Raw genomic sequence first — 17,990 nt, forward strand, 5'->3', positions numbered from 1 at the left:
TTGTCTTTCTATACAAATCCACAGTTTACAAGCGAAGATCGTGAAATTTTACATACGAGCATATTAAAACACAGCGGAGGCAGCTAAAACAATTTTAAATCCCTAGCACCCTTGGGTGGGGGGGGAGACAGCAACACAGAGTATATCAGGGGAGACAGCATAACTCCGGAATTGCTGGAGCAATGTACTCAAAAATTGGTACACACATGCCTTACAAGCTGGGAACAAACACTGTGGAGGGAAGACACCCCTAGCACCCCTATGGGTGAGGCAGCAGCACAGAGTTTTTCAGCAGACAGCATAACTCTGGAATGCCTGAAGCGTTTTACACCAAACTTGCTACACACATGACTTACACTCTGGGAACACACACACTGTGAGGTTAACACACCACTAGCACCCCTAGGGGTGAGCCAGCAGCACACATTATATCAGGACATGCATGATATGTCAGTGATGACGGGGCCAGTGACATGATGTGAGGAGGGGAATGCAGGTAGCACAAACCCACACACAGAGTTATATAGTGGAAGTAGCACGGTCCCCCAGCAGCACAGAGTATATCAGGAGATACAGAATGTGCTGCGCTATATAAGAAACTGTTAAAAAAATCGATAATTTCACAGGGGCACTGACTTGATGTGGGGAGGGGAATGGAGGCAGCAGGAAGCCACAGACTGAGAGTTGTATAGTAGGAAGAGCTGGGTCCCTTGGGGGACCAAAAAGGTGGTCCGACCACTACACAAAGTGCATCAGGGAAGCAAGATATGCCTATATACTAGATCTCCAACCAATGTAAATTAACAAACTACTATCATTCTCATTTACCATCCTCATCCCGTAGTGAAGCACGGGTATACGGTGTGTTTAATATTTACATTTATTTTTGTAAACAAACATTCTTAAAATCCTGGGCAACACCGGGTACTCCAGCTAGTTGTCTTATAAAAATGTAAAAGAAGAAACTATTTGGATAAATAATCTTAAATGAAGAAAAGAGATATTACTAACCATGCAAAGTCTGTCCTTTTTTCTAGCACCGCCTTTAAAATGACAGAAGCTGATTGGTTGGTACTTTATCTCTCACCTTTACCTCTCTCCAAGATTTGATAAATCTTCCCCCTGGTTTTATATAGCTGTACTGTACATAGGACGCTACAATTTTTCCTGCATCCGTTTAATAGGAGCAGCACATCGCTAAACTTTACCGCTCCTCCCATTCTTTCTCTCTAGCTTTCCCTAAATTCCTCTCCACATAATGACAGAACCATTGTCCGATAATGTTGCCATGTCCGAATAATCACATGAGTATTGTTTTACATGGTAAAGTCACGGAAATGAAATGTAACCAATATTACCTCACCTTTAATAGTAAAAAAAATCCAAAATATCCACATTTTTACAATGGTATTTTTCACGCCACACCCAAATAGTTGTTTACAGGTTGCCTAGATAGCTAGAATGAATACAGAATAAGGATAATACATCTGCTTGTTCTCACTACTATTATTATTATTATTAGTAGTATTAGGTTTGTGGCTGTTCGTGCAAACATTTTTGTTTTTTTGTTTTTTTTTGGGGTGGGGGGCAAAATCCCTGTTTTAAAGGTCCTCTCATGCAATCTCCCACATGATTGGCACACTTATCAATTTAAAGGGGAACTAGATGCAGGATTTCTGGTGGTTTCCAAATGCTAGATTTTAGTGTGTGTGTATCAGGGACGTGCGGTGAGCTAAATGGCTCAGGAGGCACTGGCTAACCCCAGAACCAGAATTCCATGCAATATATGAGCCGAAGGGTACATGTGGGCATTATACACAGGTGCAGCAGTATAAACTCCTGGAAATCTGGTGAGGTTTGATCAGAGATGTGCTGAAAAGATAAGCAGGTGAGGCCATAGACTTTTTACTCCAGAGTTTGGGCTATAAAAATTAAAATAATGCAGAGAAGATATTTCAAACAAATTATTAGTATTTTTCATATACCTTATTCAGACAAAATTCTGGTTTAAACGTAATTATGACAGAAAAAGCTCGGCCTCACCGCATGTGTGTGTGTGTGTGACATGCACATGAAGGGGGAACATAACAAGCTAAAGTCTTCCAAATACAAAGTGCAGTGTATGCAGACATATGTGAGGCCAGCAATCACATTAATGCAGCCCATACATCGGTCTGCAGAATCCCTGATTCCCCAATGCTAATCTGATTCTGCTAATTTGCTGAACATTTCTTGGGTGACTGGCAAAATCAATCATGTTAAAGAGCCCCATCCCCAAATCGCCAATTCCAATGATTTTTGGGTCAGAGTAGGTGAATTGAGATTGTCCAACATGCCCAGCTGCATTTCAGAGTGACATATCGAGCGGCCTATCAGTAAGTTTGTATACTTACCCTATTCGGCAGCTTACCGACATCTCTCAGGTGTATACCCAGACTAATAGTGCATGTTTTCCAGATCTCCTAGTTCAGGCATTCCCAACCACGGTCCTCAAGGCACACCAACAGTGCAGGTTTTAGTGATATCCAGGCTTCAGCACAGGTGACTTATTTAGTAGCTCAGTTATTTTGATTTAACCATCTGTGCTGCATCCTGGATATCACTAAAACCTGCACTGTTGGTGTGCCTTGAGGACCGTGGTTGGGAATGCCTGTCCTAGTTGGTGCACAGGTGTAGTCATTACAGGCTGACACATTTCATAGATGCACATATGGTGCTAATTATTTCATAAGTGATACTGAGAAGATCTGTAAAATACTGTATGCATTGTTAGGGTTTCTGAATACGAAGTCTTGGAAACGCTCTAGTATAGGCTGCTGAAGAAATTCTAAAAATAATAAATTTGTATCTGTATTAAATATATTTATCTTGTATAAATAATATAAGTGGTTTGGGAAAGGTTAAACATGCCATAATGCAATACATATATAATATAATAATTAGTAGACCGAACGGAGTGCACATTTACCCACCTCATATTAAGATGCCTTTCTCTTCTTACTGGCAGCTGCTCTCTGGATTGCACTAAGTATTCAGATCCACAGACAGCAGACTTGGTAGGAGAAGCTGCTGCCATTAGGCATGTGCAGCAGTTTGACTCTGGGTCCGAGTCAGACCTGATTGCTGCTGTGTGATTTCGCAAGGTGGACGATTATCGATGGCATGCGCACGTCTGAGGCCAAACTGTGAGAAAATACAGCATTTTTTTTTTTTATCGCTAGGCGTACGCAAGTTGATTGACAGGAAGTGGGTGTTTGGGGGTGGTAACTGGACGTTTTCTGGGAGTGTCAGGAAAAACGCAGGTGTGCCTAAGCGTTTCAGGGAGGGTGTGTGACGTCTGCTCCGGCTCCGATCATCCTGTTGCTATAGCACTGTAGGGATAATTCAGGTCTGATCGCAGCAGCAAATTTGTTAGCAAATGGGCAAAACCATGTGCACTGCAGGGGGGGCAGATATAACATTTGCAGAGAGAGTTAGATTTGGGTGGGTTACCGTATATACTCGAGTATAAGTCGACCCGAATACAAGCCGAGGCACCTAATTTTACCCCAAAAACCTGGGAAAACTTATTGACTCGAGTATAAGCCTAGCGTGGGAAATGCAGCTCTAGCCGTACACAGCCCTCAGTGCCAGATATGCCCCCACAGTGCCAGATGTGCCCCACAGTGCCAGATGTGCCCCACAGTGCCAGATGTGCCCCACAGTGCCAGATGTGCCCCACAGTGCCAGATGTGCCCCACAGTGCCAGATATGCCCCACAGTGCCAGATATGCCCCACAGTGCCAGATGTGCCCCACAGTGCCAGATACTTACCCTCAGTCGCTCCCGCGCTGTCTTCTGAAGGAGGGACACTGAGCGCAGTGCGCGGCTCTCCTGTGTCCCTCCTGCGTCTCCGGCAGCGGCGTGTGTTAAAGGAAGTGCCGGTTCGTGCACTTCCTTTAACACATACACCGCCGGAGATGCAGGAGGGACACAGGAGAGCCGCGCGCTGCGCTCTCCGTGTCCCTCCTAACGCTGACTCGATTATAAGCCGAGGTGGCTTTTTCAGCACAAAAAAACGTGCTGAAAAAGTCGGCTTATAATCGAGTATATACGGTATATTGTTTCTGTGTAGGGTAAATACTGACTGCTTTATTTTTACACTACAATTTAGATTTCAGTTTGAACACACCCCACCCAAATCTAACTCTCTCTACACATGTTATATCTGCCCCCCCTGCAGTGCACATGGTTTTGCCCATTTGCTAACAAATTTGCTGCTGCGATCAGATCTGAATTAGGCCCTGTAGGAGTAGGTCTTGGGCAGACTGGAGAAATCATTCAATGGTGAGTGAGTTACGAACAGATTTGCAGCGGACTGGCATTCACAGGAATTTTCGCAAGGCTTGCACAGACTTGCACGGGGCGGATTTTCACGCTATCTGGGCGGTGACTATCTGATTGCAAACGTCTGTAAATTCTCAGAGGTGTGATCAGGTCTGAATTAGGCCTTCTGACCCTCAAACTGCATGTTGTGGCTGCAGCTCTTGTAAAAATGTGTTTTTTACTACTGCTATTGTGGTCATGGTCCTAGCTGCTGGCCAGGATGATGAAGGGATTTGGCAACTGGAAACTCCCATCTGCATTTGCCTATGGTAATGTGCAAGCTAGTTTATTATTAACGTTCTCAAATTATACAAGTAAGTTTTAGGTATTTATCAAAATGAATGATGTGCTGCAAGATTTACCATGATCTGATTAGCTATAGGTGGTTCTGTTCCTTCCCTCTTCAAAAGTGCTTACATCTGGATAAGCAGCAGATAACATCCTAGTCACTTGTCTGTTGCCAGCGCACTATGCCCTGGGGCTGAATGACAGATGTTTTTGCAATTTTCCTCACTGCAGGTGGCTAAATTGCAAAGACAGACCAGGATGTCAGAGTGAATGTCTTGATTAAAATGTAAAGGCCACGCCAACCACCTCTTGTTGGGCAAATGTAATCTTTTCTGTCCCAAGTAAATTCAAATGCTTTTGATCATTCAAAAGTTCCTTTCAATGTTATATATTTTTCTCTTTTTTGTTTGGTTGATGTTGTTAGTTTTAGTATTTTTATTCTTACGATTTATAATTTATAATTTTTTGCAAGTGGTAGTGAAAGGATCATTACTGCATAATAGTTAACAGCGGTTCCTTCCCTGTGTCATAACTTTTGTGTTTATACAAAGTCCAGCTAAACATAAGTGACGCCTTAAGTAGAGACTCAGTAAATGTATTGTGCAGTATCCATACATTGTACTAAAAGGTAAAATGTTAATTGATCAGGATTCTGGGTAAACTCCTTCAGAATGCTGGAAGCCATTTACCTTTGAGCAATTGCTGATCCCAGCTGCTGACTAGTGAGAGTAAAGAATTACCTGGCACTATCCTGTTCTTTATTTCCCTGTTGTGTCAGCAGCACATTGGACTTTATGGAAGTTTCCCTAATTAAAGACCTACATTTCTCTGCCCCCACGGGGGAAGCTTTATAATAACACAGGGGTATCAGACTTTTACGATTCAGTCCTGACCCACTTATGAATTCGGTCTCCTAACACAGAGAATTACATGATTACTGACTACACTTTTATTTGTTGCTTTCCTGAATAATACTGAAAAACCATACAGATTTCTAAACACAAATTTATCATTCTAATTTTATACCTTCAGCTTTTCTGTCCTTTCTCTAATTTAAAGGGACACTAATTTTCATTATGTAGATATTTTGTTGTTGTACGTGTTTATAAGGTGCCACGAGGGTTCTATACAAGGAGAATAAAACATATAAATGACATAGGATGCAGTCGGAATCCCGGCCGCCGAAATACTGACGCCGGAATCCTGATGCACTTAAGAATCCAGACTCGGAATACCGACAGCGGACATCCTGACCGTAAGTATAGCCGCAGGTTACGTTTAGGGCCAGGGGAGGGGGTTAGGCTAAGGCTGGGAGGGAGGGTTCGGTTTAGGCAGCAGGGATGGGAACTTAGTGCCTGACCCTAACAGAGGTGCCTAAACCGAAGGGGGAGGTTAAGGTTAGGCTGCAGGAACAGAGGGTTAGGATCTTTCCAACATCTGGATTCTGGCGTTGTTATTATAACAGCTGGGATTTCATACTTGACCCCAAATTACACAGTACAGACTGATACAAACAAGTTGACATGGCATAAATATGTAATAACAATATATTTTATTGGCATAACTGTGTAGTGATGACAGAGGAAAGAGCGCAGCTAATAAGCATAGGCAGGAATCCATGTAATCTACTGAGATCTTACCTTCCCGATGTTGTGTAACGATTTGGTTGGGTCAGTATGGGAATTTGTTGCCTGGAAGTCTGACTTTGCACATTCTGTATGATCTAGAACAGTTACAGTTGCCATAGTGTCCAACAGTGACAGAAAGCTGAGGTAGGGAATAGTGCAGACAGACTATCTAGGTTTGCTGTAGGCAAGCATTACGGTTGCTATGTCCTTTTGTATTTAATGTTACCAGTTTATATAAAGCACACACGTTCCACATTGATTTGCATAGCATCTTTTGGCCATTCGCATCAGTCCCTGCTTACAGTCTATATTCCCTATCACATGTACACATTGGATAATTTGTTTCAGGATATTTTGTAAGTGTGGTAGGAAACCCACACAAGCGCAGGAGAATATGGCCATGGTGGGAATCCAAACCAATACCTCAGTGCTGTGAGGCAGCAATACTAACCATTACACCATCCATACTGGAGAGTAGGGTTGTATCTGCACACCTTTAATTATATGATACAAAATTTGGAACATAAAGTTCCAAAAATGACCCCAGTTTAATATATAGGTATTTACCTTTAATGATGGGGGTGCTATCAACTACAGCTAAAGTGAATACATATAGGGAGAGAGAAAAAGGCTGTATTGTCGATGCACAAAGAGGGGAATGACCTGGTTGTCACATCCGTCAGAAATTTTTCTTAAAATATAACTTTTATTGGTGTTTATTTAAAAAAAGTGTGACAATAACTAACACACAAACATATGAGTATGGACGAAACATAGAGGTTAAAATCAAGACATATACAACATATACTCAGTGCAAATGAAAATAAAGAATGTGATTAAAGATTAAAAAGTGTGTCCGCGTATTTGTTCCTATGTCCTAATATCTATCGTTGCTCTTGATCGTACACCAGTCTGATAATTTTTATCAACATCTAGTCTAAATATATATATATGTGACTGGTTATTAATATATATAGTGTCAAAGTTATCTCCCTCTTATATTTGCGTTTATAACTATTGATCTAATAACACTAATATATATATTATTTTGTACAGATATCTACATTGTGCCAATCATGAATTGAAGGCAGGAAAATCAATATGTTTCCTCTGATCTCAATAGTTTTCTATGATGTCAAATATGTAGATCTTGTTCAATCACATTCATTCTCATATCGGATTATGCTTATCTGTTATAATTCACCAGTAATACGTAGTGTGTATAAAGCATGCAGATATTATTCCTCTGCCTGAGAGTTAGCACTCAGTATGCTAGTTGGTGCTTATGTGCTTGTTGTACTCATGGGCAATGCTTAATAGCTTGTAGTTCAGAGGTATACTTATAGCTTTAATAAGATTCCGATACAGTTCCCTGTATTCACATGAGGCATCTATGTTTTAGAATCATGTTGTGTTCACTTGTTGGAGGTGGATAATTGCCTCACTATTAAACTTATAGGCAATACTTGATAGAATACAGTACAGGGGTGCACTTATAGCTTTAATAGGACTTCATCACTGTCTATATACTAGGTATTCATCAATTATATAGGATACTAATACTTCAATTGAGGATGACACTTTTAATAGTAAGGGAATAAATACATCTAAATCGAGGAGGGGAATGTTTTCATTTTATACATACATCCCTCTTTAAATATATAAGTTGCAAGATATTAGTGTATTATACTTTGCACATTGCTAAATACCTTGCTGCTCCTAGAGATATAGGCATACCCCTTTAATTGTGTCAGTTTTTCTTAAGTGGCACAGCCTGTCAGCTGCTACTCATATATTCCTATATCTGTTGCACTGGTTAGTGCTGAATTACTCAGTCACTTGATACTGGTTAGTTTGTATCTTATATGTCTCTAAATGGCTGCCAGGCAGCCTAAGTGATTAACTATGAAACAATGTTGCATTCCTGTCTGTTTGTTATTTTTCAACCTTCAATATCACTGCTGATTTGCTATTTGAGTACACAACATATATCTACTACATTCAGGCAGTCATTATCTATCTATTATACTGCAGCAGAACACTAGTTGTTTGATCTGGTGCTGTCTGAGCCAAGCTATAGCTTGATCTCCTATCTATCTATTAGCTATAACATGAATGCTGATGAAATTGACTGGTCACATTAAACTAGACTGGCTAAACATTTAATTGATATTAGAGCGAGGACATAGACAAAAAGCGGACACACGCTTTTTGTCTATGTCCTCGCTCTAATATCAATTAAATGTTTAGCCAGTCTAGTTTAATGTGACCAGTCAATTTCATCAGCATTCATGTTATAGCTAATAGATAGATAGGAGATCAAGCTATAGCTTGGCTCAGACAGCACCAGATCAAACAACTAGTGTTCTGCTGCAGTATAATAGATAGATAATGACTGCCTGAATGTAGTAGATATATGTTGTGTACTCAAATAGCAAATCAGCAGTGATATTGAAGGTTGAAAAATAACAAACAGACAGGAATGCAACATTGTTTCATAGTTAATCACTTAGGCTGCCTGGCAGCCATTTAGAGACATATAAGATACAAACTAACCAGTATCAAGTGACTGAGTAATTCAGCACTAACCAGTGCAACAGATATAGGAATATATGAGTAGCAGCTGACAGGCTGTGCCACTTAAGAAAAACTGACACAATTAAAGGGGTATGCCTATATCTCTAGGAGCAGCAAGGTATTTAGCAATGTGCAAAGTATAATACACTAATATCTTGCAACTTATATATTTAAAGAGGGATGTATGTATAAAATGAAAACATTCCCCTCCTCGATTTAGATGTATTTATTCCCTTACTATTAAAAGTGTCATCCTCAATTGAAGTATTAGTATCCTATATAATTGATGAATACCTAGTATATAGACAGTGATGAAGTCCTATTAAAGCTATAAGTGCACCCCTGTACTGTATTCTATCAAGTATTGCCTATAAGTTTAATAGTGAGGCAATTATCCACCTCCAACAAGTGAACACAACATGATTCTAAAACATAGATGCCTCATGTGAATACAGGGAACTGTATCGGAATCTTATTAAAGCTATAAGTATACCTCTGAACTACAAGCTATTAAGCATTGCCCATGAGTACAACAAGCACATAAGCACCAACTAGCATACTGAGTGCTAACTCTCAGGCAGAGGAATAATATCTGCATGCTTTATACACACTACGTATTACTGGTGAATTATAACAGATAAGCATAATCCGATATGAGAATGAATGTGATTGAACAAGATCTACATATTTGACATCATAGAAAACTATTGAGATCAGAGGAAACATATTGATTTTCCTGCCTTCAATTCATGATTGGCACAATGTAGATATCTGTACAAAATAATATATATATTAGTGTTATTAGATCAATAGTTATAAACGCAAATATAAGAGGGAGATAACTTTGACACTATATATATTAATAACCAGTCACATATATATATATTTAGACTAGATGTTGATAAAAATTATCAGACTGGTGTACGATCAAGAGCAACGATAGATATTAGGACATAGGAACAAATACGCGGACACACTTTTTAATCTTTAATCACATTCTTTATTTTCATTTGCACTGAGTATATGTTGTATATGTCTTGATTTTAACCTCTATGTTTCGTCCATACTCATATGTTTGTGTGTTAGTTATTGTCACACTTTTTTTAAATAAACACCAATAAAAGTTATATTTTAAGAAAAATTTCTGACGGATGTGACAACCAGGTCATTCCCCTCTTTGTGCATCGACAATACAGCCTTTTTCTCTCTCCCTATATGCACCATCCATACTGCCCTGATAAGTTGGAAGTATGATCTTTATTTTCTATATAGGTGTGTTTTGATAACTCAGTCGGTCTGGTAATAACCAGAATGCATATAAGCTGGCCTAGTCCATCCTACTTTTACATCTGCCCAGACCCAGCATTACCCGCTCAGCAAAGGAATGCAGAGCAGGCGAGGCGCCAGGGTGAAGAGGCATTCTACCCGCTCTGCATCCCTGCTGCTGTTCCTGTAGCACTGTATGACAGGCAGCAGCATGAAGCCTCCTCTCCTCACCCTTCCCTGACAGTGTTATTGTTCGGCATTGAAAAGGGGGAGGAGCTACATAGCATCACCACACTGCCATAGAGGAGAACATGCAGCTCCAGATCCAGGCTGCCAGACTGATAGGTAGAGTGAGTGAGAAAGTGTGTGTGGTGGTGGGGCATAATGTTAATAAGCGTCACTACTACTGGGGGCATTATGTATATGGCACTACTACTGGGGGCATTATGTATAAGCAGCACCACTACTACTGGCATTATCTATAAGCGGCACCACTAATGGTGGCATTGTGAATAAGCAGTGCTACTACTGTAGCCATTATGTGTATAATTAGCGCTACTACTCTGGGCATTATGTGTATAAGCGGCACTATTACTGTGGGCATTATGTGTATAAAGGGGACCACTACTGGGGGTATTATGTATATAAGCAGGACTACTACTTGCAGTGTAATATGAATAAGATTGTACTACTGTGTGATGAACTTTGAAATGGGGGTGCTATTGTGAGGCTACGCCCCTTCCTTTTGAGATCACACCCCTTTTTGACGCATGCTGTCCCTTTTATAAAGTATGGGAGGGCGCCGAATGCCCTAGCACCGGCCCTGCATGTGCCTATTCATTTGTCAATTGGGACATTATATTGTTAACAGTGACACACAGGATTTCAGCGTAACCAAGTTAACCCTTCTTACTGGTGTATTTTAAAATTTTACTTTTTAAACTGACCTTTTACCATTCAGTGATCTTGATTATTTCATTTATCATTTTGTGTCTTGTATTATTCTTGTAGTGTGACTAGAGAGAATGGAGTCAACAATAAGCTTATGTTGGGTTCAATATAATCTTGTTACTAATCATTAAAGGAATATACATGACGGTGCAACCTTTATTTTTTTAAATTAATTTTCCTGCATTATATTGTTTTGTGATTCCTTAGAGAATGTAATCAAGATGCAGATTTATCTAATTAGCTCTTGCTTCTGTGTTCACAATGTGTTTTATGTGTTGCCCGCACCCCTGGGAAGGGAGAGGAAAATCTCAGCACTCATTTTCTGAAGACTGCAGAATAATGAACTTGCATTAAGGCTGGCTTAGTTTTCTCTCTTATGCCCTTTTAAAGCTTTTGCAATAGAATCTTATTCACACGACTGAGACTTGCGCTAAGAATTGGGAGTTCTATTTCTTAAGAACCCCCAGTAGAAAAAAGTTTATTTACTAATTTATAAAAATAGTCATGGCAGAGCAGCCGAGTGATGCTTACCACCTCTGGCAGCATTGCTGAGGAGTGAACAGTCATCTCAACTCTTGCCAGGCCAATTAGTTGTCATGGAGTGCGTACTATTGGCTCCCACATGCACACTGGTTCTAAATGTAAACTGAAGAAATGCTTTATTGAATAATAAAGCATATTTTCCTATTAATGCCCCCTTGACTAATCTGAGGACAGCTGAGGCACTTGTACCACAGTGACCCATGATAAAAGATCACAGAAGGCCTCTGGAGAAGCCATTCCTCGATCATAAACTGGCAAAACATTAAATAGGTGAAAGCTTGAACTCCTGGAAGATCGATTGGGAACAGGAACATGCCTGTGATATGGACAGGAGGGGATGTAGTTAATATACCGGCTGTCTGGACCTCAGCATTCAGGATCCTGACAGACTGTAAAATGCCACTGGACGGAATACCGACCACCCCCCGGTATTCCTACGCCACCTCCCATGGGAGAATAGAACCCACCGGACACGAAGCGTGGTGTGCGCAGCAAGGGGACTCACTGCCGGTATTATGGCTGGTGGTATGCTGCTGTCTGGATCCTGATATCCCGACTGACAGTATGCTGGCTATCTTATCCAACCAGGACAGGAGATGACCATTGATGAGGCAGACAGCAGAGGGTCGACAAAAGATTGGGGTATTCAATTAGCCAAGATAAAACATTGGATGTTTTTCGCATTTTTTACTGTTTCACCAATATTTTTTTTTACAGGCTATTTAATTTGGTTCTCCCGTGTAAAAAACTAAAAATTATCCCAAAAACACACATGTTTAGTGAAACCTGTGTGTTTTTGCTGGCCGAAACAGGACTATTTTCAGGGACGCTCTGGCTTATCTGGGCAAATTGGAAAGCCCCTGGGGATATAAATACCCACGGTAAATGACCGCAGGTAACTGGATATCCGCCCTTGCATGAAATGAGTGAACTTGGAGGTGCTGTAGAAAAGTCTGCAAAGCTGATTCCAGTGCAAGTTGGAAGTGGTTATTCTGATTATGCAAGCATTGTTAATTTCCATGAACATCCTTTTTATTGTCGATAACAATTTGCTCCTGACATAGAAGTCTGTTCCTTTTCTAAATGAGTTTTTTTTTTTCTTTTATTCCTTTTATCTCCAGTACATTGAAGCAATCAGCAACAAACAGAGTGAACTAGAAAACTTTATATCTGATGGGTATAAAACGGCCTTGACGGAAGAGAGGAGAAGGTATTGCTTCCTGGTGGAGAAGCAATGTGCCGTAGCCAAGAGCTCAATGGCCTGTCACAGCAAGGTGAGGGCCACAAGAATGGCATACGGTTAACTATTTATTTCATTTTTTGTGTGTGATTTGCTACTTCTCATTAGTTTCATCTAATGTTTATGGACCGCTAAGTCTAATGGTGCCCACACACAGTGCTATTTATGCTAGGTGTGATTTGAGCCTATACAATGGGGTCAATTTAATTTGCTGACAGTTGAATAGCATCTGGAATTAGCTCCCGGTACTATTCAATATAGCGCCAAGTGACACTTAATTGTCGGTAATTCTTCTCTCACCCCTGAGGGATGCGAGAGGAAATCCGACAAAAGTGCTGGTGCGCGGCCAGCACAAGGCTGATTCTGTCTGGAATCAGCATCGCGCCGGGGAGTTAAGTCTGAGAATGCTCGTTCTCCCGACAAATCCACCTCTTAAGTCCGGGAGAACGGGCATTCGCCGACTTAACATGAGCTGAATTGAATAGTGACGGGAGCTAATTCCCAGCGTTATTCAACTGTCGGCAAATTGAATTGACCCCTATGTGTGCTATGCGATTTGGACTAAGTGGGTTATGCTATTTGAACTACATGCGATTTTGAATACACTACAATGTACTATATGCGATGTAGTACAAAATACCTGCCTGCACATACTATTTTCCTTTGAGATATGGACTAGACGGGAGTGTGCATCGCATTGCAAGGGACAATACACACGGTGCGATTTGAACTAGACACGATGCTATTTGAACTAAAAATCAAATAGCATGTGAAAATCGCACCATGTGTGGGCACCATAACGCAGAAGTAGACTTAAATATTTATGAAATCAGTAGCTGTTTCATATACAGTATGTAGAGTTTTTGGAAATGTACGGTAAATTGTTCCCCTATAGAAAGGGCAGACTTCCTGTCCGTAGTACCACTACCAATACTTAGACCTTTCCATCTGAAATGGCACATCCATTGTAGGACGGAGATTTCCTGGTATCTGTGACAGTGGGGAGTGAGATTCGATGCTGCGTCTTAGTACACAGCTCGGATCACTGCTACAGCAGGAGGTGTCTGCTTGTAATAGACTGTTCCTTCTGCATAACCATACAGAGCTATCACCGCCGTTTCCAAGGAAGCAGTATGGATGGTCATTCCGAGTTGATCGCTAGCTGCATTTGTTCGCTGTGCAGCGATGAGGCAAAAAAACGGCACTTCGGCGCAATACGCTCGCGCAAAGTAATATTACAACGACCGATGTAGTTTCACACAAGGTCTAGCAAAGCTTTTCAGTCGCACTGCTGGCCGCAGAGTGATTGACATGAAGTGGGCATTTCTGGGTGTCAACTGACCGTTTTCATGGAGTGTTCGAAAAAACGCAGATGTGCCAGGAAAAACGCAGGCGTGTCTGGGCGAACGCAGGGCGTGTTTGTGACGTCAAAACAGGAACTGGATAGTCTGAAGTGATTGCAAGCGCTGAGTAGGTCTGAAGCTACTCTAAAACTGCACAAAATTTTTTTGTAGCCGCTCTGCGATCCTTTCGTTCGCACTAAGCTAAAATACACTCCCAGTGGGAGGCGGCATAGCGTTTGCATGGCTGCTAAAAATTGCTAGCGAGCGATCAACTCGGAAAGACCCCCACTGACAGCAACTCCAGCCACATCTGACTCAGGCCCCTTATGCATGCACATTTAATATTGTCAGAAAGAATTAATACTGGACACCTCTACACGTATACATGCTGCATGAGCAGGCCAATAAAAGTGCAGTGGAGTTTATAAGACAGTCTGATGTATGCGACTTCTGGCAACACATGCAGCAACAGACACACTGTGTGAACTGCGGCAGTCACCATTCCTGTGAATGCCACAAATGTTCTACTTTCAACAAACACTGCAGTGCTTGTGGCAAACAGGCATTTTACACACTGGTGCAGCAGAGGCGTAAGTTCATCCCAGTCGCCCGGAGGCAAGTTGGAGATTGGTGCCCCCTCCCCTTAAAAAAATGTAAAATGGAAAACAAATATATGTGAGGAGGAGCTTCGCCCGCGCCGCCTGCTCTGCCGGTTGCCCATAGCAACCAATCAGATTCTACTTCTCATTTATCTAGCACCTTCTAGAAGATAATACCTGGATTCTGATTGGTTGCTATGGGCAACATCCCATCTTAAATACAACTCCCAAATTTACCCCCATGTGTTTAGCCAAGGTTGTCTCTTTCATGTGCTTCCATACATATGCCTCTCACCATGAATTATGAAGTGATAATGGAATTAAATCTCATGACTGCATTGGGCATCATTGATCTGGGAGTAGAAATCGCCCCGTTGGTCTTGGCTATGGTTGCTGCAGTAAAAATGACGAACACAGATTCCACAGCTCTTTACAGAGAATATTTGGGCATTCATATCAGTCCCTGCCCCAGTGGAGCTAACACATGTACATGCAGACACATTCACACTTGGTTTAATTTTGTGGGGAGCCAATGAAACTACCAGTATATTTTTGGATTGTGGGAGGAAACCGGAGTTCCTGGAGGAAACCCAGCAAGCATGGAGAGAATATACAAACTCCACACAGCTAGAGCAATGGTGGGAATCAAACACATGACCTCAGTGCTGAGAGGCAGTAATGCTAACCATTACACCATCTGTACTGCCCCGGACAGCGAGCCCCCTAAAGAAGCACCTATTGTGGTACAGTACAGTCTGATACAACTAGCTAATTTCTCTCCCTGGTCTGGAAGAATTTCCAGGCATAATCCAAATTTCCAGCACTATGGGCCTGATTATAATTTCTAAGTAAAGCAAAAAAGCTGCTAACTGCACACCTTGGGAAAACCATGTTGCACTCTAGGTGGGTGTTCTTTTTGCACTGCCTGACTTTAAAATGACAATGGCCCTGCCCTTTTGGTGGCGCTCTGCTGAAACTGCTTACCCTCTGCCAGTCCCAACTTGAAAGCCGCTGGTTGTTCCCTGGGTGGGAAAAGTTGTTGGGAAAATGCCTCCAAGAGCGATGAAGATGAGGCCACACCCCCTTTTTGGCACACACAGAACTGCCCAATTTACCCGGACTGCGCCCTGCCACTGTTCACTCTACAGTGAACACTAAGTGGGACAGATGTAACGTGCAGAGAGATTTGGGTGGGTTTTGACCAAACTGAAATAAAAACTGCATTGTAAAAATAAATCTGTCTAACATTTGAGGGCTACATGCAAATGCAGCCAGTATTTACCCTGCACAGAAAAAATATAAATGTATTTCTTCCCCTTGCATTGCAACTCGATTTGTTTCAGATACAAAGTTACAGTACTTGATATGTTTGCTTTACTTCCAAATCTGAATCTGGCCCTCTTCAGTTTTGCTTGGTCTTTGTTGCACACTGTCCCAGATACTGGTTTACTGTTTCTTTTGTGTTTGATAAGGGGGATGTAGATGTATGCTATGCTGCTTTAATGTAGATGGTTGAAGTAGCATCACTGCCAGCCACTTGTTGTTCAGGGAGTACCTCTGAGGTCACAGTTCTGCCGCTCTCCAGAGTCTTATGGTGATTTGGGGATGTAGTTATGTGACCAGCGGTCAGGAGACCGACTGTCACATAACCTCCCCCTACATCCCGCCCCTTCACAATCCTGGCGGTCGGCATGCCGACCAACAGGGACTATTCCCACTCGTGGGTGTCCACGTCACCCATACAGTAGGAATAGAACCCGTGGCAACCGTTGGTCACCTCTGAGCCCGCAGCGTGGCAAGCGTAGCGAGCCCGCAGCGTGGCAAGCGTAGCGATCCCGCAACGTGGCAAGCGTAGCGAGCCCGCAAGGTGCTTGCCACTCACCACCCCCCACCAGGATTCCGCTGCCGGGATCCCGGCGTCGGTATGCAGACCGCCGGTCACGCATACCACACCCGGTGATTTGCACACAGGCCACTTTATAGCTGCTGCAGCAGTCATAATACCCAAATGAGCAGCGTAATGGCCAAACCCAATGGTTTGGTGTTGTTGTTGGCAGGGGAAAGGAATATGGGGTTATAAGTGAGGGAAAGAAAAGCACAAGGGAAGAGGGCCCTGCTTGTGAGCGCTTACAGTGCAAAGGGGAGGGGCAGACAGACGGGTGACAGAGGGGATTGACAGTGAGTGAGTAGCATGGAGCAGTGGGTTAGGCTGAGACCTGGAAGGCTTTACTAAAGAAGTGGGTTGTGAAGGCCTAATTCAGACCTGATCGCAGCAGCAAAATTGTTCTCTAATGGGCAAAACCATGTGCGCTTTAGGTGGGGCAGATATAACTGATGCAGAGCGTTAGATTTGGGTGGGTTATTTTGTTTCTGTGCAGAGTAAATACTTGTTGCTTTATTCCTACACTGCAATTTTGATTTCAGTTTGAGCACACCTCAACCCAATTTTGCTGCTGCAATCAGGTCTGAATTAGGCCATGAGAGCCTGTTAAAACTTTTGTGGAGAGAATCAAAGAGGTAGAGAGTTGCAGTGGTAGAGAACAGCATGGACAAAATCTTATAGGCAGGACATTTCTAGTCAAGGGCACAAGCCACAGTTTACAGTATCATTTATCATTTTTTCTCTAACGTCCTTGAGGATGCTGGGACTCCGTAAGGACCATGGGGAATAGACTGGCTCCGCAGTAGATAGGGCACTCTAAGAAAGCTTTGGACTCTGGGTGTGCACTGGCTCCTCCCTCTATGCCCCTCCTCCAGACCTCAGTTTTACACTGTGCCCAGAGCAAGATGGGTGCACTGCAGAGAGCTCTCCAGAGTTCTCTGCCTAGAAGGATTTTTTTTCTTCTACCTTTTACTACTTTTTCACAGGGAGCACTGCTGGCAACAGGCTCCCTGCATCGAGGGACTGAGGAGAGAGGAGCAGACCTTCTTGTCAAAGATAGGCTCTGCTTCCTCGGCTACTGGACACCATTCGCTCCAGAGGGGGTGAACGCAGGTTCTTACTGGGCGTCCACCCCCGGAGCCGCGCCGCCGTTCTCCTCACAGAGCTAGAAGTACAGAAGGCAGAAGCCTTCAGCTTCACTGAGGTAACGCACAGCACTGCAGCTGTGCGTAATTGCTCCCATACACCTCACATACTCCGGTCACTGTAAGGTTGCAGGGCGCAGGGGGGGGCGCCCTGGGCAGCAAT

At 42.5% G+C, this 17,990-nt stretch overlaps 1 protein-coding gene across 8 annotated transcripts in view; it reads left to right on the plus strand.

The window, feature by feature from the left end:
* Positions 1 to 17,990, plus strand: part of BAIAP2 (BAR/IMD domain containing adaptor protein 2) — a 455,453-nt gene that overhangs the window by 349,065 nt on the left and 88,398 nt on the right. For 5 of the 8 annotated variants that reach the window (XM_063961088.1, XM_063961087.1, XM_063961089.1 and 2 more), the window contains one exon: positions 12,740 to 12,892. In XM_063961088.1, coding sequence (XP_063817158.1) covers positions 12,740 to 12,892 — 153 coding nt within the window. Of the gene's footprint in view, positions 1 to 1,719; positions 1,889 to 4,256; positions 4,327 to 4,534; positions 4,635 to 12,739; positions 12,893 to 17,990 lie in introns of those variants that run through there. The other 3 variants (XM_063961094.1, XM_063961091.1, XM_063961093.1) reach the window with 3 other exon arrangements.

Source organism: Pseudophryne corroboree, chromosome 3, assembly GCF_028390025.1.
Source record: "Pseudophryne corroboree isolate aPseCor3 chromosome 3, aPseCor3.hap2, whole genome shotgun sequence".
Classification (NCBI taxonomy): domain Eukaryota; kingdom Metazoa; phylum Chordata; class Amphibia; order Anura; family Myobatrachidae; genus Pseudophryne; species Pseudophryne corroboree.